Raw genomic sequence first — 24097 nt, forward strand, 5'->3', positions numbered from 1 at the left:
TGGAGAGGTGGCCACGTTTCCCACGATGTACGATGAGGTCGAAACCTCTAAGGATTACCTCCTTAGCTAAGGCGAAAACAAGAAACTTGCAAATTTTCCTTAATCAATCTTTGTCCGTCCTTTTGGGCTTGCCATCCTTATATAGGGCCGGGTCATGCCCGAACGGGCGTAACTGGAGAGAACCGTCTCGGGACGAGCGGTTCTCCCCCAAGCAACAAAAAATAAAATACAAAGTTCAGAGAGGACGGGGCCTACAACACGACAGGCCCAATCCAAGACATAAACGAAATTACAACATTAACGAAAGTAAAGTAAATGACAATTGACGGCTTCTCTTTAAGTGGGATACTTGAACGTTGCGTCGCGGGCGTCGGCTCGTGCTGCTCGGTGCGGTTGTCGGCGTTGCTCCGTCTTGGTGGCGGATGGTCCCCCATCAATATTTCTAGAGGTCAGACACGTGAATGGCTTCAAATGAATCTACAAGGGAGAGATTCAAGGGTGGAACAAGTTCCCCATACGGTACACAATGTTTGATTAATCTGGAATCAATTTCAGCTTATGTTGCTTATAAAATTGTTTTCAAGCTTTCTATCAAAGCACCAGAGCCAATTAATTGACATGGTGGAACACCCAGAAAGGTTGGTATAAACTCCCTCATTATCGATTACTTCAGCATATGGATTGAACTCTTACTTATTTGACTTGGTAGTAGCAGAAGGATGAGGGACATTCTGCATGTTGTTGTGCATCCAAGCCTCTTCTCCCTGAGCATGTTGGTCCATAACAGTGGCAATGGTGAATCAGAAGACAAGAGTCATCAGAAATAAGCTAGTGTTGCCTCTTTTATCATGTGCCTTGAGAACTGCCACTTCTTCACCTCTTCATTCATACACATGTGCATCATTATTTTACACCACTTTATGAAATTTGCATTGGGAGCGTCCGAATCAATATAATGACATGCCTTTTAAATGCCACAGTCTCAATGCTGCTGAATGGAGAATCCCTAAGGCAAGCAAAAAAAGAAGAAGAGATATTTCATCTCCTACAGGGTCTTACCCTTCAAAGGATGAGATTACGTCACCACTCCTTGTCACGTAGGGATTGGATAATTGAAGGCTGCTGCTTCTCATCCCTTCAGTTAGTGGTGTTTTCTACAATGAAATATTCAAACATACATTTTTGTTCCTTTCTACAAACCTCTTGACTGAATTCTTTGTATTGTGTGGTTTCCTCTTGACATTATATGAGGTATGTGTACTACCTACGATCAATAGGCGTGAAGTAATATGGGATAAAAGACTTGCTCAATTTTTTGGGGACGTTAAAACCCAGGGAAAATATCATTTGTTTGTTCCTCATTTAAAGAGAGCTTTGCCCCACAATGTCATTTGGGGAGGGATAGTACTTGTTTATGCAAACATACTTCTTATCAGCAACATAGTTTGATCATTTTTCATATATTTAAACATGATAATAATGTATCATAGTTTGATCATTTTTCATACATTTTTTCATATAGTTTGAGCATCAGATTATTTTTTAAAGTAATCTGAAGAACCCTTTAAAAAGCTTCTTTAAGTGATTTTATGAAGACATTTCAATCTTACCATTGAAAAATAATATGAATCTAAGTGGAATGTATACATATATTTATACACCTATCATCAGAATTAACTTGTGTACAAGATTGTAGTATCAGAAGTTCTTAAAGAGTTAAGAATATAAACTTTTACATGCATTTGAGAAAAAAATTGATGTAAGACATTCAGCGGAACAGCCAAATATCATTTGAAAATACATAATCAAGTTCTTGATAACCTTAGGATATGATGCGGAAAACTTACATTTTCAACTTCAAAGATGACCTTGGAAGTTTCTTCAAAATTGTCGTTGGAAATATTAAGATATTTATTAAATATAATCCATGGACAAATAAATCTAAATGAAAGGTGATTATAACTATGCTTAAACCATTGACATGGTGCAAGGATGAGTCATTGAAAGAATGAAACAGAACGATTTGTAAGGACATAGATGAAATGATCAGATTAAATTCACACATATTGTCAAATATTAAGTGAGCACAGTGCATGATTCTCTTAGCCTCAAGACCAGAATCACTTTCTCATTGAGGAAGATGGTGATGGCCCAGCTCTCAAGAGCTAGTTTCAAGATCATCTTCTTTTATCATTTTTAACATTTTTTTCATTACATGATTTCATGAAATCATGGAGCCAAGTTTGGATTATATCTATACCTTCTATGATCTCTCTTAATCTTGAATAAACCATTTCACCCACTTATCTTGTTTCCTAATAAGTTTTTGTTTAAAATTTCAAGACGCAACAAGGATCAATTTGATAGAACCTATGTTCCTTATGGGGCAGCATCAATTTAGATACATTTCGCTTTCATTAATTTTTTGAGTAAATATCTTGAAGATTGAAATTTTCTAACTCAAGATGAGAATATTAGTAAATAGAGTAGTTTGCCTATTTCATGCATCCTAGAAAGTTACATTATGGCATTGAAAATGACTCAAATTACCCTCTTTAAATGATTCCTTAGTTTTGTTAATGAGGCTGAAAGGTGAAGGAAAAAATTAAATAGCCTGGAAATATATTTGAGAAAGAAGCACGTGGATAATGTAGGGGGAGAGATACAACGAGAGTATAGAAAAGTAGAAAAACTTTGGTAGGCATACAGAGGGACAATGAACAAATTAGAATTTAAAGGGGGTTTGAGCCACAACCTGTAGCCATCCACTAACCCTCGACTTCCCCTAAAAGTGGGGGCATGGAACTCAAACCAAGGAGCTCTCAACCAATGATGAAAAATGAATAAAGGCAAGGGATATATTAGGAAAATATAGAAGGTCATTTCAGTAATCATGTCCTATAAATCATTATTTTATTTTTATCTCCTCATATTGGAAATGCTCTAGTAGAGTCATTCCCTGGAATCTAAGTTAGTAAACCAGGTTGATGTTAAGTTTTTTTTTATGTGATTTCTCTGTCTAAGACCTCCTTGTAGTAAACAAATGCCTACTTTTGACATAATATAGGGATCTGAGGCAAGGGATAGACGCTAAGGGCTCAGGAAACAAGCATAAACATTTTAAGAACTTAGAATTCATCCATATCCATCAGCCCTCGTATATTTAATCCATTTTCCACTGATTTAATATCTTTATTGCTCCATTTCCACTGCTTTCTCTCTCTTCCAAATCCCACTTTCCTCTCTATGATATCCACTTGATCTCTAGTTCATAGTACTCATTTTGAAACTTCTTCTACCATTTTCAATCCTGAATAAGTATAAGAAATTAAATTACCAATTCCTTGTGGATCTACTCCTTTCTTGACCTATATTTATTATATAGTAATCAAGGTGAAAATCACATATTTTTCTGCCAAGTATGAATTAAATGACCCAAAATATATTAACTTTGGGCTTAACAAAAAGCATAGAGTGATTTTCATGACCAAATTTGAAATTCAAAATGTTTGGATTCTAATATTTAGCAGATCATAAGGTTTGTTAAAATAAAATATTGGGTAAAAGTCATTTCTCAGGGAGACATGGTAATTGAGTCTGCCTTAAGTTTTGTAATGTCAAGGACAAGGAAAAGTGGGTAATAACGTAGGCACCGTCGCCTGCGTACTTGTTCAAGCATTATTTGTAGTTGAAGGTGAAACATTGTCTTCAATGTCTTCATCAACATGTGATGCCAAATGAATGACAACGTAGAGTGAGGAATTAATGGATGAGAAAACTCAAACTTAGGTATACGTGTCATCATGGTGTGGTTTGTAATACTGACTGGAGAATAGTCATTATTAATGAAAGAGAGATTGACCAATCGGAATATAGAATATCTAAATGATTATTATCCTAATATGAAACTCATCCAAAAGTTTTGATGAAGACTTTATATAAGGTTCTTACATTCCTTAAGTCACATATTGACATCCAAGTGCAACTAGGGGCATAAGTCTCACCAGTATCATGTAAGATTGCTAAGCTGTGTTTACAACTATGTGAAGAAGTTGTGTGTTCATTCAATATTACTTGTAAACATTTTATCTTACATTCATGGGAGTTTTTTAGACTATAATCTCTGATATTCTTGTATGCCATATTTTCAAGAAGTCCATATCTTTCATATTTTTTTCTCAGAATAAATCATTCCTTAAAATATAGTGATAAGGCGAGTGAGAGATCTCTCTATCTCTAGGATGTAAGACAAAAATACAGGTTTAAACCAAGTCATGAACTTGGACCACACATTATTAATTTGGTTCATTTGTTCTGAACCCATGAACATACTGCAAGAAGAAAGTTAAATTTTAAGTCATTGTTACTGAACTGTGTAAAGGGTGTAATTTATATACACTATAACGAGGTGAAAAACAGTGGTCAAGGTGAAATTCTATCACTTGGCCGTAACTTTCTCTGGGGAGAATGAGAAAAATATCATTGCCGGGCAGAGACGGTTTTCCCGTCGATTTCTGGGTCCGCCTCTACAACTAGCGGCGCTCTCTCCTCTCTCCTTCAAAGCTCTCGTTCTGGCTCACTCCACACTTCGTTGATCGTCCTTCGGCCAAGAACAGAGGCCAGGTTTGAAGAATCGTACCGCTTTTTCAATCTCCGCATTACCCTTTCTCGAAACCCTAAATTTTCTCTTCTGGGTCGAGTTAAAGTTGGTTTCTTTTGCGCTCCGAAGGTCTCAGAAGATGATTTCATCTGTATTCGGCGGTGGATTCGTCGTCGTCGGAGAAATTATTCTGATTGTGCTGCATCTGAGATATTAGCATCAGGGAAGGAGCGGTGGAGGGCGAGGGTGGGTTTCTTTTGAAGAAGAAAAGGAAAAGGCGAGAAGGTATGTACAGAGATCGAGATGGGTCGTCCAAGTCTGAGGTTCTTTCGCTCGATCGGAAGCGTATAAATGATACTCTGGATAAACATCTCGAGAGATCTTCGCCGTCCACTTCTAAAGCAGCCGGTAGCAAGGACAAAGAAAAGCTCTCTGTTCCTTCTACCTCCTTGGGAAAGTTATCCGACCAAAGGCCGAAGAATAAGTGCTCTGGTTGGTTAATCTCTTAATTGTTGTCTCTTGATGATGATTTGCGCCGAAAATTAGCTCTTCTCTTGTCGTTACGGCTGGTTAGTTTGCTGTATCTTGTTGTTTTTTGTCATATGTATCGTTTTCTTGGCCAATTTGTGAATGACCGATGCTTTTGTTCTTCTGTTAGATCTGTGTTGACAAGAAGTTTTTCGCTTGAAAGACGCTACGTTTAGTATGCTCTTTCTATGTGGTTTTGTCGTCTTCATGAGTATTTCTGGCACTTTCCTGAGACTTTTGAGCCTAGGTTGCTAGTTACATATTCTTCCTTCTGAGAGTCTTATTTACGACTCTTTTCAGGGAATTATGGTTACTCTTACGCGTGCAAATAAGAAAAAATGAGAGTGGTGACCGCGGAACAAAACAAATTTCCTAATATGCTAATTCCTTCCTTTCGAAAGTAGTAGTCTCTGGATTGTGGAAATGATTATCAATCTATCTTTTTCGAGAAGACCATTGAACCGTGAAGATTTGTTTGAATAGCCCTTATTTTATGAAAAAGGTAGTGTCCATCTAATTATTGCGTCCGTTAATGATTTAAAGATCAAACTGTGTCCCTATAAATTCTTTTTATTGCATCAATGATTCTAGAGGGTGAAAAGAGAATTTTTCTTCTGTCTGTACACGTATTTCCCTTAGTTTTTTTGGCCTTGTATTACGCTCTCTCATTATGATATCATTACCGAATGCTAATTTTTTTTATTTATTATCTCACATTTTTCGAAATTTTTCATAACAGACGAATCTGATACGGACTGTGAAGACTCATACGTTAGTGGGTCAGATGGTGATGATACTTCTTGGATATCATGGTTTTGCAACCTCAGAGGCAACGAGTTTTTCTGTGAGGTCGATGATGACTACATCCAGGACGATTTTAATCTCTGCGGGTTAAGCAGTCAGGTTCCCTACTATGATTATGCTCTTGACTTGATTTTGGACGTGGAATCATCTCATGGTGAGATTTGATTTCCATATATTTCTTACTTTTTTTGTATTCGTATCATTAATAAAATAAATCTCATTACGTTGTCTTCCTTTAATTGCAAAATAATAATGTTAGTTCCGTAAATTAACTGTATCTTGTTCTGTTCCTTTAATTTACGAGAGCGTTAGTTTGTCTATTTTTACTCATTTGGTTTATTGGCACTCCGTTTAGTGTTCTATCTTCATACGATGATTATGAGATATCATTGTCTTCGATGCTTTTTTAAATGAACGAGTCTTGAGAATCTTGTTGCGTAAGCCTCCCTGCTTTCTGAGAAACTTCAATCACATGTTAAGTCATCGATGATTAGTATAAAATTAAATTAATCATATAATACTAACCTGGCGATCTTACAAGACGCCAGGGCTATTGCTTCGGTGTGGCATCGCGGCATGTAGCCGTGTTTTGATTTCTTGTTTTTGCTGTACACTATAATGATTTACATCGCAATGGCAACGGGGGCACCGATTTATGGGTGACTCCCTTTTCTCTTCAAAAAAAAATATATATATAATACTAACTACCGTATATCGGATGTTCATATTTTATCTCATTGAAAGGATACGTGGGAATAGTACTTGTCTAATTATCTAACCATATCCTCTATACTAAAGATCTCTGGAATGAAATTTGGGCTTTAAAGTTTCAGTCCGAAGTACATAAATATTTTTTACTTTATTTATGACATTAAAAACCTTCAGGGGATATGTTTACGGAGGAGCAAAACGAGCTTGTCGAGTCAGCTGCAGAAATGTTGTACGGTCTTATTCATGTCCGGTACATATTAACCAGTAAAGGGATGGCCGCCATGGTGAGTTTCTCTTAAGACTATTATGAATATTATGATGAACAATAGGAATATTACTTATAAGTTTGCCTGCAGCTGGACAAATATAAAAGCTACGATTTTGGGAGATGCCCTCGGGTCTATTGCTGTGGGCAGCCGTGTCTTCCAGTCGGCCAGTCGGATATTCCTAGATCCAGCACTGTGAAGATTTATTGCCCCAAATGTGACGATATTTACTACCCACGATCGAAGTACCAAGGCAGTATCCTTGACTATTTTTAAATTGCTATAGTTATTCGCTATTTACTTATTTATTTCATTAGTGTAGATTTTTTTATTTTAATTATATAAATTATAGAAATATAGTTATACGCAATAATATTTGACAGGTGTCTTTAATGTAAAACATATATCTCTATGAGTACCGATGTATTATAGTTTTTATTTAAATTGGTTTGATAACTGATTCCGGGTGATCTTCCTTTTTTTCAAGACTTATGTATTCACTACAAGTTGAACATGTGGATTTTGTTTAATAGTGAATTAAATGAATTTGTGTTATTATGATACTTTGAGATATCTATCTGGCTATCTGATGTTGGATGGACATCATTTATCACTTACATTAAGCTTGTGTGGCTTTCTTGAATAATAATTTTCAAGTTATGTTTGTGGAAGTGACATGAACGATGGAAATTTTCCTTACAAATTAATGATCAGATGTTGATGGGGCGTATTTTGGCACAACGTTTCCTCACCTCTTCTGGATGACATACGGACATCTCAAGCCCCAGAAGCCGACCCAGAGCTACGTCCCCAGGGTGTTTGGCTTCAAACTCCACCGGCCCTGATCTTCTTAATTATTCTTTTTTTCCCCTCTCGGTGGAGATGCAAATTTGAAAAAAAAATTGAAATTTCTGTTACCCATGGATGCTAATCTTTTGGTGTTGTTTCCGCCAAAAAATAGCTTTGAAGGATATTTTTAGTACTTGCCCACTGTTATTAGTCCATTTTAATAGTGATTGTTAACAACAAAATTCCGTATCTTTTGAAAATATTAAAAATCATAGAACTGTATTTTTCTTAACCGAAGTATGGTTCTTTATCTCTTTTCCTTCACAAAAATGGGAACTTTTTGTGCCGATTAATTATCGTGTAATGTTGGCTTTGTCAGGTTATGCATCTATTAATTTAGTTATTGAAGCGCTTGGGCAACCTGTTTTTCAAGGTTTCATAATCGCGGTTTCATGGAAAGATGAGAAGAGGGAGAAATGATGGTGATGATGAGTATGAGATGATTATGATGATGATGATGAACAATAAATAGCCCCGTCAATTACTACCGAAGTTGATGATGCTGATGAAAATAATAAAGATGTAGAAGATGATCACTCTTTTCTGTGACAAAAGTCTAACAAAAGAAAGAATTTTAAAAGTAAAAACACCACAATAATGACAGGGAACTCAGAAAGGAAGCAGAGAACAAGAAAAAACACATCCCAAAGTAGACATGGTTGTTCTGTTCTGTTCACACAAAAGAACCGCACGGGGCCTTGTTATTTGTTCTGTTCTTATTTTTAAAAAAATGAACAAAATTTGCACAAAACTAGAACAAAATTTGCACAAATAGAACAAAAGAACGGCACATGGGTTTGTTCTGTTCAGTAAACCCAACAGAACGAACAATTCGCACAAATAGAACAGAACAACCCGTCTTGATGCCGAAGAGTGTTGAAGATCCCAATTTATGACGATCAGAAAAGAGGAAACAGATAAAAAAAATGGAAGAATAAAGAACTGAATACTTGCCGGGACTCTGTCAGTGGTTGCCCTAGAATGAAATTTCCAAAATGAAAAGGAGAAAGAACGTGAGGTAATTGGGCGGAGAGAGCCAAAAAGAACCAAAGAGAGCTACACATGGAAACGGGCCAGGCTCAAAGATGGAGAAAAGCTTGGAGCCTTCGGGCCGAGCCAGGGCCCTTGAAGCTCTCGAGTCGGACTCCGGCACAGGCCTCCTTCACGTAGGCCTCCCCCTTGTCCGCTCTCATCGTCTCCAGGGCTGTTCCCAGCACATCGGCCGCCAAGCCGGACTCCACGAGCTGGCCCGGTTCCTCCCCGGCCTGCTCGATTAGCCGGCCCAGCTCGGCCAGCGACACCACGCCTTCCATCGCCACCTTGGCCATCATCATCCCGAAGAACTCCCCTGCCTTTGGCGCGTCCGTCACCGTCTCCTCCAAATTGACCAGCACCGCCCGAAACCTTCGATCCACAGAGTAAATTGTCAGTTAAATTTCAGAAAATGGGTGGATAGAGAGAGAAAGTGATGCAAAATGAAGGAAAAGTAGGAGAAATGGATGGGGATGATGAGGAAAAAACTTTAGATCTAGGTTCTCGAAATTTTGATGCTAATGTCTTGAGCCCCCAATCCATTTTACTTAAATACAGAACCTGATTAAAGCGTCCCAGATAAATAGCCTCTGTAATCACTTGTAAGATGTGATACTTCAAATCTAAGTAAAAGAGTGTGTGGCAGTTTCATCCTCTTTCTCATACTCTAATCGTCGTATATTAATGAAACTTAAAACATGATTAAAAGATTACCCTTCGGAGAGCTGGGACGCGGAGATGAGGTTGTGCTGTGGCTTGCTTAGCTGGACGAGGAGGTGAGAAAGAGACCGCCTGTCGCCTTCTTTTCGCTCAAAAGAGTCTGTGATCCACAGCGAGAGAACGGTGGGGTATGCGCTCGGAGACCCCAGCTCTTGAATGCACAACGCCACTTCGTTCTCATCCCTCGCACTGAATTTGGGAAATGAAAATTTGACCCATAGTTTAAAACTAAGCGAATAATGAGTTTAAAAAATAAATTCAATCAAATTAGGATAGAAAAGAGGAAGCCTTTCTTGTATCTACCAGGAAACGACTGACAATTTTTTTCCTGATCGGTTGAAAAAACGGAAGTGTCTTTTTCTACAGTGAAATATTCATTCTTTTGGGAGAACAAGAAGAAAAAGATGAAAACAAAGTGTATGTTGTATTTCAAGCATTCAGTTTGACCTGTCAGATACAAAGACTTACTTCCTATTCAAGATTGTACACAAAAAAATCATCAACTCAGAGGGGTTATACAATGACACAGCTGCTGGCGCATAATCGTATCTGAAATATTATAAAAAAGACCAGTTTCTCTAACCGTAATGGAGATATCGTAAAAAACTACCCTCAGAAAAAAGTTCACATTGTTTTCAATAACAAATCATCAAAGAAAAAAGGAAAAGAAAAGCAAATGAAGGAGAGGAGCAGGGCAGAGTACCTGTAATACTCCCTGATAGCAAGGATGGACTTTTCCCTAAGATCTTCCTCAGAAAGCTGTCTGCTTTCCGAGGTGTTCTCATTCCCAACTGAAAATCTTTCAGAAGCCGCAGGCCCTCTGCCACTAACAACCGGGCCTTGATCTCTAGATAAAGAACCGCCGCCATAGCCATTAGAACTCGAAGAACCTGGTCTTCTTGATGATGCCTCTTCGGCACCCGATCCCATCGTCTGCCCTCTATTAGACATCCCCCTGGCAAGGCCTCCCTGTGGGCCCAGGGTTATAGAATCACCTCCTGCTTGCCTCTGAGGCAGTGGAACTGACAGAGTCCTCGCCTCGTAAGCGTGGCGCTCCTCCATTCTCACATCTTGGGTAGCTGAGAAAGAACCTCTCTGTGGGGGATACCCACGCATTCCCGCGGGCTGTGCGCCGGACGAGGAAAGCAAACTCGGGTTCGACCCTCGGGGGCCGTAGTCGACGGGCGGCGAGGGGCCGCCTCGTCTTCCGCCCGGACCCATTCCAGGCCCACGAGACATTCTCCCTGCCTGCCCCTGCCTCTCCTGCGCCGCATCCCTATGAACTTCGTCAATCTTCTTGGGCCCCTCGACCTTCCTCCTCTGCTGCCACTTGTTCTTCCTCAAATCAATGGAATCCTTGAGCATGAATCTTACTCTAGAAGATAGATTCATGTTCGTCGAGAGCTTCGCCATCATTTCAAAGTAAGCATCCATGTGGTCCTTGGCCTTGTGATGGTCGATCATCTCTCCGATTGTGCTCATCAGATTGCAGAGGGCCTCGATGTCTTCTTCGTCAGGATTCTGGTACTGACCCAGCAGCTTCTTGATGCACTCATGCATGATCCTCTCCGTCAACATCTTTTTCTTGTACAGCTCTCCGATCAGACGAATATTCCCCAGCATTCTTCTCCGGGCGTTTACCCGTTTTTCTTCCCGCTGCGCTGCCGACTCCTTGCTCTCCCCCTCAACATTGAGGCTTGCCTCATTTTGTTCTCTTTCGCCTCTTTCAAACTCCTCCTGGCACTTGTTAAGGAGCAGCCTCTTGAAGGTGATCTTCTCGTTATCCTCGCTGAAGTCTGGAAGAGCACTGGCCAGGTGGAAGCAGAAGTTGGCGTACATCTCACAGAAGGTGGGCTCCATCAAGGCCTTGTCAAAAATCTGGGATATGACTCCGCTGAGGGTGGTGGCGTTGTCAATGTTGACGTCCTTGGCCTGTTGTAGCAACCTTTCAAAATTCTGCGGGGTCAGCTTGTTAAGGATACCCTTGAGCTGCCTCTGCTTTGCCTGCTCTTCGTCGGAGACCTTACCCACTTCGTACCTGTTCTCGGCCCTGTGCATTGTCACGGAAGGAGCCTGCGGTGAAGGGATTAGACCTCTTTGCATCCCAGCTCCACGCTGCCACCTGTCAGCATCAGCATTGGCCCGAGGACCAGGAGATGGAACAGGCGGCATTGGGGCCGAGAGAATCCCACCGGGATAAGCATTTATCGGGCCTCGAGGATGTCTCAAGACGCCATGACCAGCTTGGCCAGGGCGAAAGTTTCCAACATCAACTTGAAGCCCACTCCCTCTGGTCCACTTGTCATCATCCTGATTGCCGGAAGGTCGTCGGTCACGAATAGAGACGGAGGATGGACGGTCGATGATTCTTCCCGGGCTCGGGAATGGGCTGCCGCCTGGGCTGGCCACGATGGCAGCAGATATATCCGCTCCAATCTCAAAGCCTGAGGGAAGATCCAACCACAGATCCCTGAAGGTCAGCAAGAAGTCTCTGGAGTACTTCCTGCCCCCGCCGCCGCCACCTCTTCCACTGCCTTCATCGAGGGCTTTCTTTGCATCTGCAGCATTTAGCTTTGGGCTGGAGATGTCGACCGCATCCTCCCAGTCGTCAGGCTCGGCTTTTATTTGATCATCTCTTTTAGACTCTGCAGAAGCCACTTCATCCTTGGCATGAAGTGAAGTAGCAGTCTCCACAGGTGCTGGCTCGGCATCAACTTCCTTCTTTTCTTCTGGAGCCTTATAAGCCATGTACAGGTCCAAATTCGTACCAGCCGCATCAGCCCTTGAAAGAACCACCTTCTTTTTCTTCTTGGCTGATGTTGGCCTAGGCCGGGGTTGTTCTACTGTTGTCTGCTTCTCTTTCTTCCCTGCTGAAGGACCACTGCTGGATACATCCCCGACCTTACCTGGGCCTGAGACTGTCTCTGAGTCAGCCAAAATCAACTCAGTAGATGAGCTTTCTCGGCTCAGCTTCTCAGAAGCAGAGTCCACAGGCAGCCTTGACTCGGCATCAGAAGATTCACTTGAAGGCATTTCTTCAATAACATCGGACTTGGGTATTGAAACTTGATTATCTTGATCATCAACACGACATGATTCAGAAAGAGCGCCAGCTAGATTATCCACTTCAATATTGATCTCCGAACCGCCGTTTGTCTTGACATCTTCATTATCAGTCTGAATCTCCTCCACTGAAATTGGTTCACTAGAGCTGGCTGCCATGGCTTTGCTATCATTATCAGCTGCATTGTCTCCTGAGACAATATCTCTAGCTTGCTCTGCGCTTCTAAAAGTTTCAATCGGAGACTCGGTACTTTGCCCAGCAACTTTCTTGACTTCATCGGAAGCCAACGACACTGGTACATGTTCATCCTTGTCCTCCGGCTCCTGATGATGATTTACGATTCCGTTCCCACCACGGGGAATAGGTGTACTCAACTCCACATCAGTATCAAAATTTTCCTGAATTTTTTGAGTATTGTTTGCCCCTTCTTCTGGCGCATCAGGAATGATAGGATCTTCTAATACCTGACTTTCCACCAGAGAACTCTGTGACACAAGGATTTCTTTTGTTTGGCTCACTAAAGGTGCATCACCTCCAGAAAACTTTGTTGGATTCTCGGCAGTGGCTGTTGATACTTCATTAGTTTTCTCTTCCAAGCAAACATCTACAGAAGGTTTCTCAGAGGAGTTGACGTCTTCCATGGGAATCTTATGCGGCTGTATCACAGCAGTATCTGGCGCATTTATCTGCATAGTACAAAAGCAAAAAGAAATCAAAATAAGGTATTACTTTACTTTCAACATGGTAGTTCAAAATTTATCTTTCCACGCATTTATGAGGTGATAAATTACACACCTGCTGCTGTTGTTGTGACTGATGAGCCTCCTTTTTATTTGTTTTTTTCTGATCTTTGAAAGAGTCATGCCTTTTAAATGAGTCCCGCTTTCTACCGTCTAATTTTGGTGCATCAGTGATACTGATCTGGGCCTTTTGCAATAGATCCACCGAAACCTTTGGCAGTTCTTGGCTGGTTTTCTCTGGTACCTTGATATCAACAATTGGTGTTGCATGAGAGGCCTCTGAAACATCAGCAGTCCTCCCAGTTTGATGCGGGGCACTTTCTCCACTACGTTTCTGTAAATTTGGCTTCTCCTCTTTTTCTTGGGGTTTCCGTTGCATGGTTGGTGCCCGTACAGTCACTTGGACAGATGCTGTTGGAAGAGGAACAGATAGAGCAGCATTTTCACTTGACGCCTCCAAATTCACTGATTCAACACTTGAAAGCGGTTGATTGGCCCTCGAAATGGTTACAGGAACGTGATTGATGACATGTTGGTTCAAAAATGAAGCGTTCGGGCCAGTCTGACCCACGTAGTTATATCTAGCGGCTTGAGCACCACCAGTCATCTGGGCACCAGTCAAAGCGACAGACGAAGGAGTCTGCATGTAGAAACCGGCAGGATTGTAAGAACCCGGCGGCATGGTTTGGTAATAGTTCCCATAAGGAGAAACATTGGGCTGCTGCATTCTTGGACTCTGATCCACATAAGAGTCTGTCCTCCGGTCCAGTCGCAGTTCTTCGTGCGTCTCCGGGTGAGTAATTTTCACTGGGTTCTTGCGAGCGCCGACAAAGTTTGAGTCTTGTTGTGGCGTGAAAGGCTGCGTCAAGCCTACTCTCATATTACCCATTTGTGAGGTCAGCTGAGGGAAACCAAGCCCTTGATGAATTCCTTGGGGGTATGGGAAACTCGGGACGAAGATCTGTTGTTGAACATTTTGTGTGCTCCCCAAGGATAAGGATACTGGAAGGGAGCCGCCGCCGACTCCTTGAGATGGAATCTGTGGATTCGGACCGCCAAACTGAATTGGAATCTGCTGCTGCTGGTAACCCACTGGTACAGAGATTCCATGGACGGGTGCGACACTTGTCTTTGATGGGCCCAAAGACGATGAAACCGGCGCATGAACAGCGATATCTCGCTTCGCCTGGGGAAGAGGTTGTGACTTGACCGAGACTGCGTGGTTTGAAATCACTTCCTTTTTTGGCTGCGGCTGAATCTTCGGCAAAGAAGGAACAGAGACCGCAGGCATCTGAAAAAAGAAATAACGTTCAACCAACAGAGGGTTAATGACGAATAAATTACAGAAAATCTCACTTTAAGGTTATGATTAACTGTTAGCAAGATGAATTTAGCGGAAAGCAAGCTTAAACGACCTGATCACGTTTCTGCTCGTCAAAATTAGGAGGAGCAGAGCTTGTGCGAGGAGGAATCTGGGTTAAGTTCATAACAGATTCAGTTTAGATAAAATGAAATGAATAAACTTTTAGGTGGATTTAGCGAGGAAAAGGACCTGCATTCCATTTACGAACCCCGGACTGATGGTACCGAACTGAAGCTGAAATCCCTTGGAAGGATCTCCTAAAAAATCAAACACAAGATACTAGGGTTAGCACTCAGAACAACGGCAAATTATCAAAGAGACGATGCTTGATCAGACCTTTGGGCAGGTTCATCGGGCTGGAAGAATCCGAATCACCGGAAAAGGATTGCGGGTGAGGAGGTCTCGAGTGACCCCGGCCGCCACTCTGAGCAGCTGAATCAGCTGCTTTAGTAGCATTATTCGCATGCACAGGAGGCGCCCCTAGAGAAAGAATTCATGGACGAAATGCGAGGTCAGAAAAAAATCCTCAAATTATCCAATTAAAAATCCCAGTTATCGGTGAAGAAGAAATAAATTCCTCTGTTTCGGTCTATTAAAAATCCGAATTCAAGGTGGAATAGAAATTTTTCTTCTGATGTACAGGTTAAACTCCGATTTAATGGTGAAATAGGAGAAAATTCCGCAGACTTTTTGGCTAAAACTCCGAGTTCATGCCGAATGCGAAAAAATCACACTGATGTCGCTGCTCAAAAATTTCAAAATCTGACAATAATTTAGAACCTGAAGGAAATCCATACCATGAGACGATCCTCGTGTCTGACCATGGCCGCTGCTAGCCGAAACGGATGCTTGAGCAGAGGACTCCGAACTCAACACAGAAGGGTTTGCCCTAGAATGCCCTCCATGTCCTCCGCCTGATTTCTTCACGCTGTTGAACAATTAAAAAAGAAAACCCTTAATCTTTCAGAAAAGCGCAAACAACAGATCGAAGAGTTTCAGAATAAAAAAAATAATGGAAAAAGCCCCAATCTTTCAAAGACGCCCAAACAACAAGTCGAGGAGTCACAGACCACAAAAAAAGGCTCAAATTTCTCAGCTAATCACCTCCTCGTCGGCAATCCAGGCTGCTGATTGGGATTATCCGATGAAATCGCGTGAGATGAAGAAGAAGATGATGATGATGATGGAGGGGCGGCGCCGCCGCCCCTCCCACTACCAGCCGAGAATCCCCTCTGATTGGCGGAGCTTCCAGATCGACCGCCCTTCCTCAGATGCGCCTCGCTCTTCTCCGCCCTTGACTGATTCAGGGACATAAATCCAGACTTTATCTATTCACTGTTGAACAAAACCCATCAAACAATCAGCCACAAGATCGTACCGGATCCCTAATCCGAACACCACATACAGAAAAAAAAAAATCAAAGAAAATCGCGGAAGAACTCAAGATTATACCCTAGACCTGTTTCTTTCCGGCAGAAGAAATGCAACAATAAGCAGAAGTCGGGAAGATGCACATACCACACAAAATCGAGATTAGGGTTTTTCCCCGTTGATTCTGCAGCGTTGCTCAAATTGCTGAAATTATCAACCAACAACGCAATCTCGGCTACCAGAAGAAGAGTTGGAGATATGGGAAGAGAGAGAGATAGAGAGGGAGAAGAGAGAGAGAGGAGAGAGAAAGGAAGGAAGAAGAAGAGCGTAACGTGAAGGCGGCCCGCTGAGAGAAGCTACCTAGAGAGAGAAAAAATGGGAAGAGAGAGAAACAGGCTTCTAGTCGACCTACAAATCAATCCTTCTCACGTGAGATTTGAACCCTACTTCAGGGGCAATATCGACATTTCAAGTTATCAGCTCCTCTCTAGGCCCGCGTCAAGGTTTGCCCACGTCAGCACCCGACGAACCGGAGCAGAGAGAAGGTCAGTTCAATCGCTCTTAATTAGTTTCAATTAAATCGGTAGTTAACCCTGAACCCAATAGTTATTATTATTTAAGAGTCAGTTGGAATGCGCACGTGTCCAGGAGAGAGCCGACACGTGTCTCTTGTTGGCTATGATGGGCCTTATGAAGCCCAATAACAGGTTGCGACACGTGTAGAGCTTTGGGTCCCACTTTGCCACGCGTCACTTCCGCTGAATAGCGCGATTTGATAATTTATATATATTTTTTGAATAAACGGTTAAGGAAATTATTCCCGCCAAAAGTGCGGAGAATCGGCGAGATTTTCCCGGTCAACGCGACCGCGCCGGGGCCGGCTTAACAACCTTGCTCTCTCTATAAATACCGGTGAGAGCGTAGCGTAGAAGCAGTTTCAGATCTAGAATCGGGAGAGTTTGCTTTGAGCATTGAGATGGAGGTGAAGGTTGCAAAGAAGGCGATTGAAGGAGATGGCGGGGCGTTCTTCGTCTGGAGCGCAGAAGAGATGCCGATTCTGGCGGCTTCGCAGAAGGGAGCGGCGAAGCTCGTTCTACGAGAGCGTGGACTGGCAATGCCGTTTTACTCGGACTCTGCGAAGATCGCCTACGTTCTCGAAGGTAGATGCATGATCTTCTCTTTCTCTCGCAGGCGAAAAATGTGGAGATTTGCTTTCTCGAATTGCTCTCTGCGAAGTGAGGCGATCGGTTGCTGATTTGCCGGAGCGTTTCTTTATTTATTTTTATGATCTTAATCTCTATCTCTTTTACGTTTATCCTGCCTCCTTTTTCTCTACATTTCTACTTGTTCGTACTCTTTGTTTCTTACATTCTCTATATTTATCAATGATCTTTATATTTTTTATATGATCTTAATCTCCATCTCTTTTACGTTTATCCTGCCTCCTTTTTCTCTACATTTCTACTTGGTCATTCTCTTTGTTTCTTACATTCTTTACATTTCTTTATGAACTTTATATTTTTATATAATCTTAATCTCCATCTCTTTTACGTTTATCCTGTCTCCTATTTCTCTATATTTCTACTTGGTCATATTCTTTGTTTCTTATACTCTCTCTCTCTCTCTCTAGTTCTCTTGCACGATTTGCGTGTCTATGAGCTTGGTGCATGATATTATTCTCTCTCTATCTCTCTTTTACTTTTTTCTATATTTCTGTTCGCTTTATCTGTGCGATTCTGCAATTCTCTATCTCTACCCATCTCTTGATTTGCGTGTTTTGAGCTTTGGTGGATGATCTTAAGGCGATCTATTTTACGTTCAAACTCACTCTCTCTCTCTCTCTCTCTCTCTCTCTCTCTCTCTCTCTCTCTCTCTCTCTCTCTCTCTCTCGATTTGCATGATCTCAAGCCTCACCCGCTCTTACATTCAGCTTTAGTGCGTGAAGTTACAATCTCTCTTTTACATCTCTGACCTCTGCATTCTCTGTAAATACGTCCGTCGATAATTTCCATGTCTTCATTCACCAACCTCTCTCTCCTTCTCTTCTTCTCGCGGATTTCGAGGAGCAGGCAGCGGCAGGGCCGGGGTGGTGCTACCGGAGGCGAGCGAGAAGGTGGTGGCGATCAGGGAGGGCGATGCCATCGCCCTGCCCTTCGGCACAGTAACGTGGTGGTTCAACTCGTCGAAGACAGACCTGACGATCCTCTTCCTGGGGGACACCTCCAACGCGCACTCGAGCGGCGCCTTCACCGACTTCTCCCTCACCGGATCCCGCGGCATCTTCACCGGCTTCTCCCCCGAGTTCGCCGGGCGCGCTTTCGACCTCTCGCCCCAGGTCGCTGCCCGGCTCGTCACCAGCCAGCCAGCCGACCGCATCGTCAAGCTCGAAGAGCCCGTCCGACTCCCCGACCCGACCGAAGGCCACCGCGAAGGCCTCGTTCTCAACTGCGAGGAGGCCCCGCTGGACGTCGACGTGGAGGGCGGAGGCCGCGTGGTGGTGGTCTCCGGCAAGAACCTGCCCTTGCTGGAGAGCTGCGGCTTCGGCGGCGACCTCGTGAAGCTCGACGGCGGCGCCATGTGCTCCCCCGGCTTCTCCTCCGACTCCGCCTACCAGGTCACTTACATCGCCAAGGGCAGCGGCCGGGCTCAGGTGGTGGGCCCGGACGGCAAGCTCGTCCTCGACGCCAGGGTCAGCGCCGGCTCCCTCTTCATCGTCCCCCGCTTCTTCGTCGTCTCCAAGATCGCCGACGCCGCCGGCATGCAGTGGTTCTCCATCGTCACCACCCCCGAGTCAGTACTCCGTCTCTCCTCTCCCTCGCTCTCTGATTAAAACTCAATCTCACACGAGTACCGTTTGTTGTTTTGGCAGCCCGGTGTTCTCCCACCTCGCGGGGAAGACCTCGGTCTGGAAGGCGCTCTCCCCGCTGGTGCTGCAGGCCTCCTTCAACGTCCCCGCCGACGCCGTGGCGCAGTTCGGCTCCAAGAGGACCTCCGAGGCCATCTTCTTCCCTCCGCCCGCCCTCTAATTTTTCCGTCCCTACTAGGATAGATATAAGATTTCCCCTCCCCCCCCCCCGTATAAATTCATAGATTAGATTGGATTTAGATAAGATGGATGGTTTCTGTATTTCGAAGGTTACGGACAAAAATATTCCAATATTTTAATTGCTTAGCTTGGATCGCGTCGAGGCCGAGAGGAGAAGTGGAGGGGGACGTCCGAGACGGAGGTCCGCATGGGGTTGCGGATGACCTGCCTGAACATGCCGCGGAGCTCCTCGTGCGCCATCATCTCCTCCAAGACGTCGTCCACGTCGTTGTCGGGGGGCCGACAGGCGCCGGCGCCCGTCCCGGGGTCCTGGTCGCCGTCCAGCGACAGGATCAGCCTGGCCATGCAGTCCTTGCTCACCTGGGCCCGGTGCTTCTTCCACTCCCCCGCGCCCTCTACCACCAGCCGGTACACCCGCACCGCCCTCTTCTGCCCCACCCTGCCCAGCCAGTCAATTAGTTAATAATCTAGCTAATTATCTAGCAAGTTAGTTAGTCAGTTAGTTAGTTGGTTAGTGAGTCGTGGATTTTGAGCCAACGCCACAACCTGTAGGCGCGGCTGATGGCCTGCCACTCCACGGCGGGGTTCCAGACGACGTCGAGGAGGACGACCCTGGAGGCGCCGGTGAGGGAGATGCCCTCGGCGCAAGCCCGGGTGGAGGCGAGCAGCACTCTGGCCGGCCCGGCCTCGTCGTTGAACTGCGCCATGACCGCCTCCCGGCGCGGCACGGCGAGGTCGCCGTCCATCTTGAGCACCTCCCGGCCGGCCTCCCAGCCGAAGAGCTCCCCCAGCTGGCGGCCCACCAGCTCCAGCGGCTCCAGAAACTGGCCGAAGATGAGCACCCTCTCGCCCCGCCCCCCGCACCGTCGCAGCAGTTCCGCCACGAACCGCGTCTTCACCCCCTGCGCCGGGTCCGCGCCGCCGTCCCCGCCCAGGCTTGGGTGCACCGCGGCCAGCGAGCTCCGGTGCTGCCGCCGCAGCGTCCCCGCCTCGTCCTCCTCCACGGCCTTGAGCAGCCGCCTCTGCGCCGGCGACGGGTCCAGCACCAGCAGCGCGTCGAACAGCGGCGGCAGCCCCGCCGCGTCCCCCCCGTACACGTGCACCAACTCCCGCAGCATCCGCCGCAGCTCCGGCAGATCCGCCGCCGCCGCCGCCGCGTCCCAGCGCCGCGCGTCGAAGGCGGCGCGGGCGAGGCGCAGCGTGTTGCGGAGCTCGTGCAGGGAGTTTTGGAAGAGGGTCCCGGAGAGGAGGACCCGGTTCGGGGTGCCGGCCCGGTTCAGCGCGCGCCAGGCCCGGGTCTTGTCGTTGCGGGCGGTGTGGCCCTCGTCGACGACGAGGAGCGAGTCGGGGCGGTCGGCGGCGCGGGGGAGCCGGGAGAAGACGCCGTAGCTGAGGAGGAGGACGGGCGGGGGGGCGGCGGCGGCGAGGGCGGGGGCGGCGGCCCGGGAGGAGTCGGCGCAGTGGAGGGCGGGGGGCCGGGGGCGGCACCACTTGAGGAACTCGGCGTGCCAGGTGGGGAGCAGAGGCTTGGGGGCGACGACGACGGCGCGGCTGCGGGGGAAGACGCGGAGGAAGGACTGGATGAAGAGGATGGCCAGGCGGGTCTTGCCGGAACCGGGGCGGTGGGCGATGACGCAGCCACCGCCGGAGCCGGCGCAGGCGGCGGGCTTGGGCAGGGAGAGCCCGCCGGCCAGGTTGGTCCACAGGAATTCGAAGGCGCGCTGCTGGTGCGGGTACAGCGTTGACCTCGCGCCCGGGACCGCGTCCCACACCGAGGTCGCCCCGCTCAGGCTGATTTCTTCCTTGTCCTCCTCAGAAGGCAAAGGCGGCGAGTTTCGGCGGCGGCGGGTTCGTCTTTCTCCTCTGCGCGACGAGTGCTCTCCCCCCCGGCATTCGGTCGCCTATGCAGGCCATGATGAATTCATGATGAAGAGAGAGACATGGTCATGATGAATTCATGATGACGATGTCGATGACTTGGATGAAGAGAGAGACATTGGTTATGATGAATTCATGATGACGATGTCGATGACTTGGATGAAGAGAGAAACATCATAGACATTTGTAATGATGAATTCATGATGACGATGTCGATGACTTGGATGAAGAGAGAGACATTGGTTATGATGAATTCATGATGACGATGTCGATGACTTGGATGAAGAGAGAAACATCATAGACATTTGTAATGATGAATTCATGATGACGATGTCGATGACTTGGATGAAGAGAGAGACATCATAGACATGGTTATGATGAATTAATGAGGATGATGATGAGTTGGATGAAGAGAGAGAGACAGCATAAACATGGTTATGATGAATTAATGATGATGTGTTGGATGAAGAGAGAGACATGGTTATGATGGATTAATGAGAATGATGATGACTTGGATTTAATTATCATGAGCTTGATAAATAGAGTGACGAGGATGAGAATGGCGATGATCACTCATTATGATGTTAATTATGATGATAATGAGCCGATTTTTTAATTATGACGTCGCTGAAGACTTAGATAACGATGGTTACATGATGATGATGATGATGACGATGATGAGTATGAATGCAATAAGATTGATGATGAGTGATAATGACCCAATTTTATAATTATGATAAAGATGGTAGTTCGATGATGACTATGGTAGTGATGTCGATGAGTGAGACCTTTCCATCAGGATCATGGATATAGTGATGGTGAATGATGAGTGTATGTGGTGTTCATGAATATGGTGATGGTGAATGATGAGTGTATGTGGTTTTCATGAGGATCATGAATATAAGTCCAATTTTTATGATAACCAGGAGGAGTCTACTATATGATGATGTTCAGGTCAATGAGTCCACTTTATCATGGTGATGATGATGACGATGAAAACGATGAAATGTTGACGGTTAATGATGGTGATTATGATGATGAATATGAGTACGGAAAAGTAGAAGAAGGTGGTCATGATGTAATGGTGAACGTGATGATGAGTCGGACTACGTTGCTATGCTCATGACTTGGACATAAGTATGATGATGATGATAATGATGATGATGATGATGATGATGATGTTAGAGGTTGTCAGTTCACTAACCACAGTTGGAAGGACTTGCTTGATCTCTTGCTGGATGAAGGAGCATACACTGCACCTCATGCCAATCTTCTCGTCCAGGAAGAGTTTGTGCCCATCACCGTTCTTGCAAGAAGAGGTACTCGCTCCTCCCTCTTCAGATTCCTTCGCCTGCCCATCCTGCCCATTCATCAAACTTGAAACTTTTCTTTTGAATGAGATCAAAACTAAGAAAACCAGAGAAATTTGATTTCCTGCATTTCGGGCTGAAGGAGAAAGTCAAAGAATACTCCTCCGTCCATATGCCATCGATTTTTACTGTCTTATGATGAAATTCATACACCCAAAAAAACCGAATTTAAATAGGTAATTATTTCTCCGAGGATAATTCTTCATAAACTAGATCTTCACGATTCTTCACTTTGATAAAAAGCATGAAAAATGGCAACGAATTCCCCAGATTTCTTCACTAGCAAGTTCATCTCCCCCGAAAAACAATAGATTTAACTAGGTACTTCCTTCTCGGAGGATGATCCTTTTGAAACTAGATCTTCGCGAGTCTTCCCTTTCGTGGAAAATCGTAGACATAGAAAGAAGATAAATAAAAACCCAAACAAGTAAATTCAAAAAATAAAAGCAGAAAAAGGACGGAAATTTTTGCTTCCTGCCGAAGATCGATTTTAATCAAGTAATCAGGAAGCATACCTCCGAGCGTTTGAAGGTACCGAACCCATCAGAATACAGAAAGAAGTCGAATTCAGTCCACAGACCATCCAACTCCTTCTCGAACTCCGACTTCTCCGGCGGCTCCAAGTCGTCATCGTCCCCAAAGGAGAATTGTGAAGGAATTGAGCCGTCGACCTTGAAATTAAGCAGTTTCTGGAGTACGGGATCGTCCTCCAATCTCAGCTCACACCGATTTCTCTTCACACTTCGACTAGTTCCTCTTCTACCGAGATCAGGCCGACGATCACACTTGGAAACGTTCGTCTCAACTTCTTCGTCAGAGTCCTCGGGTTCCTCATCCTCAGACTCCTCGAAGAAACCTCTGTAATCCACAGCCTTCCACCGCGCCATTAAAAATCCAGAAGATCTCGTCCTCGCCGCGACGGAATCCCCATTCGATCGAGCTAACCCTACTCCGCCACCTTTTTCAGAATCCGATTCATCATCAGAGATTATCTCCACGGGAGCGGCGGCGACGTCCTCCTCTTCCACCGGAGGACGAGCAGGAGTAGGAGAACGCGATGAAGAATCAATACATTCGTAAGATTGGCCATGATCGATCTCACAAATCGAGATTTCCGAAGAAGTAAAAGGTGAAAATTCTTCTTCTTCGGATCGATACCTCGTTCGCCGGCGCTTGATTTCAGGAAGGACCGTCGGAGATTGATCGATCTCATCCTGCCGCGATCTGATGAACTCCGTTTCGGCTTGCGCGCGGCGACTGCGCGTCCTCGCCGCGACGCAGAGCTTCTCTCTCATGGCGGAACTCGATCTGATGAAGGCGAAGAGATTTGGAGGGAGAGTAGGTATTTATAGGGGAGCTGAGAAGACTGTCATGGAAAGTTCTGTTTGACCTGACGTTAAAAGTAGACGCAGAGAGAGACAGGGAGGGAAGATCAGTTTAAAAAAGTGCATGCATATCTGGTTTCTATGTTGATCCGCGGGAGTAGGGGAATCGAGTTTGCTGCTCTCTGCCTGGGAATATTATAATATTTTCTTGTATAATCTGGGCTTCTTATCCAAATTAATATTTTAGTATTGTTGTGTTTTTTGGATTACTACGTATAGTATTATTGTAATTGTTATTATGCGTTTGTGCCAAATAATATTTGCAAGAAATAGCAACGCATACCACAAATTTCTTCAGTAGTTCCTATTTCTTTATCAAATTTGTCTACCCCAAAAATAACAGAATTTTAAGTTAGTAATTATTTATTTG

General features: G+C 44.8%; 4 protein-coding genes across 5 annotated transcripts; 2 read left to right on the forward strand and 2 right to left on the reverse strand.

Annotated features, from left to right (window-relative positions):
- The first annotated feature begins 4440 nt into the window (after positions 1–4440).
- LOC144708684 (putative casein kinase II subunit beta-4) lies at positions 4441–7893 on the forward strand. Its single transcript, XM_078582101.1, has 6 exons — positions 4441–4623; positions 4730–5092; positions 5868–6086; positions 6818–6927; positions 7000–7165; positions 7624–7893. The coding sequence occupies exons 2-6, from the start codon at positions 4888–4890 to the stop codon at positions 7752–7754; spliced, it is 831 nt and encodes a 276-aa protein (XP_078438227.1). The 5' UTR covers positions 4441–4623; positions 4730–4887; the 3' UTR covers positions 7755–7893.
- A 792-nt stretch (positions 7894–8685) lies between these two features.
- On the reverse strand, positions 8686–16462 carry EIF4G (eukaryotic translation initiation factor 4G). The gene is made up of 10 exons (XM_078581841.1): positions 16196–16462; positions 15782–16012; positions 15475–15605; positions 15014–15157; positions 14867–14934; positions 14730–14786; positions 13370–14605; positions 10214–13260; positions 9505–9699; positions 8686–9162 (listed from the first exon to the last, which is right to left on the reverse strand). Exons 2-10 carry the CDS (start codon positions 15988–15990, stop codon positions 8838–8840), a joined length of 5412 nt encoding a protein of 1803 aa, XP_078437967.1. The 5' UTR covers positions 15991–16012; positions 16196–16462; the 3' UTR covers positions 8686–8837.
- Positions 16463–16991: 529 nt separating this feature from the next.
- On the forward strand, positions 16992–19220 carry LOC144708674 (11S globulin seed storage protein 2-like). Its single transcript, XM_078582089.1, has 3 exons — positions 16992–17208; positions 18118–18838; positions 18918–19220. The coding sequence occupies exons 1-3, from the start codon at positions 17025–17027 to the stop codon at positions 19072–19074; spliced, it is 1062 nt and encodes a 353-aa protein (XP_078438215.1). The 5' UTR covers positions 16992–17024; the 3' UTR covers positions 19075–19220.
- LOC144708672 (SNF2 domain-containing protein CLASSY 3-like) lies at positions 19205–23686 on the reverse strand. 2 transcript variants are annotated; one of them, XM_078582087.1, is made up of 4 exons: positions 22858–23686; positions 22177–22323; positions 19641–20995; positions 19205–19533 (listed from the first exon to the last, which is right to left on the reverse strand). In XM_078582087.1, exons 1-4 carry the CDS (start codon positions 23635–23637, stop codon positions 19218–19220), a joined length of 2598 nt encoding a protein of 865 aa, XP_078438213.1. In that variant the 5' UTR covers positions 23638–23686; the 3' UTR covers positions 19205–19217. The 2 variants fall into 2 exon arrangements, with proteins under 2 accessions (XP_078438213.1, XP_078438212.1); XM_078582086.1 differs by having other exon boundaries at positions 22177–22332.
- Positions 23687–24097: the final 411 nt, after the last annotated feature.

This window comes from Wolffia australiana, chromosome 10, assembly GCF_029677425.1.
Source record: "Wolffia australiana isolate 7733 chromosome 10, ASM2967742v1".
Classification (NCBI taxonomy): Eukaryota; Viridiplantae; Streptophyta; class Magnoliopsida; order Alismatales; family Araceae; genus Wolffia; species Wolffia australiana.

Bases quoted from the DNA above. Each gene is read 5' to 3' on its own strand.
- LOC144708684 (XM_078582101.1), top strand. From the start codon at position 4,888: ATGTACAGAGATCGAGATGGGTCGTCCAAGTCTGAGGTTCTTTCGCTC. The intron at 5,093-5,867 runs GTTGGTTAATCT...TTTTCATAACAG, and splicing joins GCCGAAGAATAAGTGCTCTG to ACGAATCTGATACGGACTGT. The intron at 6,928-6,999 runs GTGAGTTTCTCT...GTTTGCCTGCAG, and splicing joins GTAAAGGGATGGCCGCCATG to CTGGACAAATATAAAAGCTA.
- EIF4G (XM_078581841.1), bottom strand. From the start codon at position 15,990: ATGTCCCTGAATCAGTCAAGGGCGGAGAAGAGCGAGGCGCATCTGAGG. The intron at 14,606-14,729 runs GTCGTTTAAGCT...TTCTTTTTTCAG, and splicing joins ACGAGCAGAAACGTGATCAG to ATGCCTGCGGTCTCTGTTCC. The intron at 13,261-13,369 runs GTGTGTAATTTA...TGTACTATGCAG, and splicing joins AGTCACAACAACAGCAGCAG to ATAAATGCGCCAGATACTGC.
- LOC144708674 (XM_078582089.1), top strand. From the start codon at position 17,025: ATGGAGGTGAAGGTTGCAAAGAAGGCGATTGAAGGAGATGGCGGGGCG. The intron at 17,209-18,117 runs GTAGATGCATGA...TTCGAGGAGCAG, and splicing joins GATCGCCTACGTTCTCGAAG to GCAGCGGCAGGGCCGGGGTG. The intron at 18,839-18,917 runs GTCAGTACTCCG...TTGTTTTGGCAG, and splicing joins TCCATCGTCACCACCCCCGA to CCCGGTGTTCTCCCACCTCG.
- LOC144708672 (XM_078582086.1), bottom strand. From the start codon at position 23,637: ATGAGAGAGAAGCTCTGCGTCGCGGCGAGGACGCGCAGTCGCCGCGCG. The intron at 22,333-22,857 runs GTATGCTTCCTG...ATGAATGGGCAG, and splicing joins GTACCTTCAAACGCTCGGAG to GATGGGCAGGCGAAGGAATC. The intron at 20,996-22,176 runs GTTAGTGAACTG...TGGCCTGCATAG, and splicing joins AGCAAGTCCTTCCAACTGTG to GCGACCGAATGCCGGGGGGG.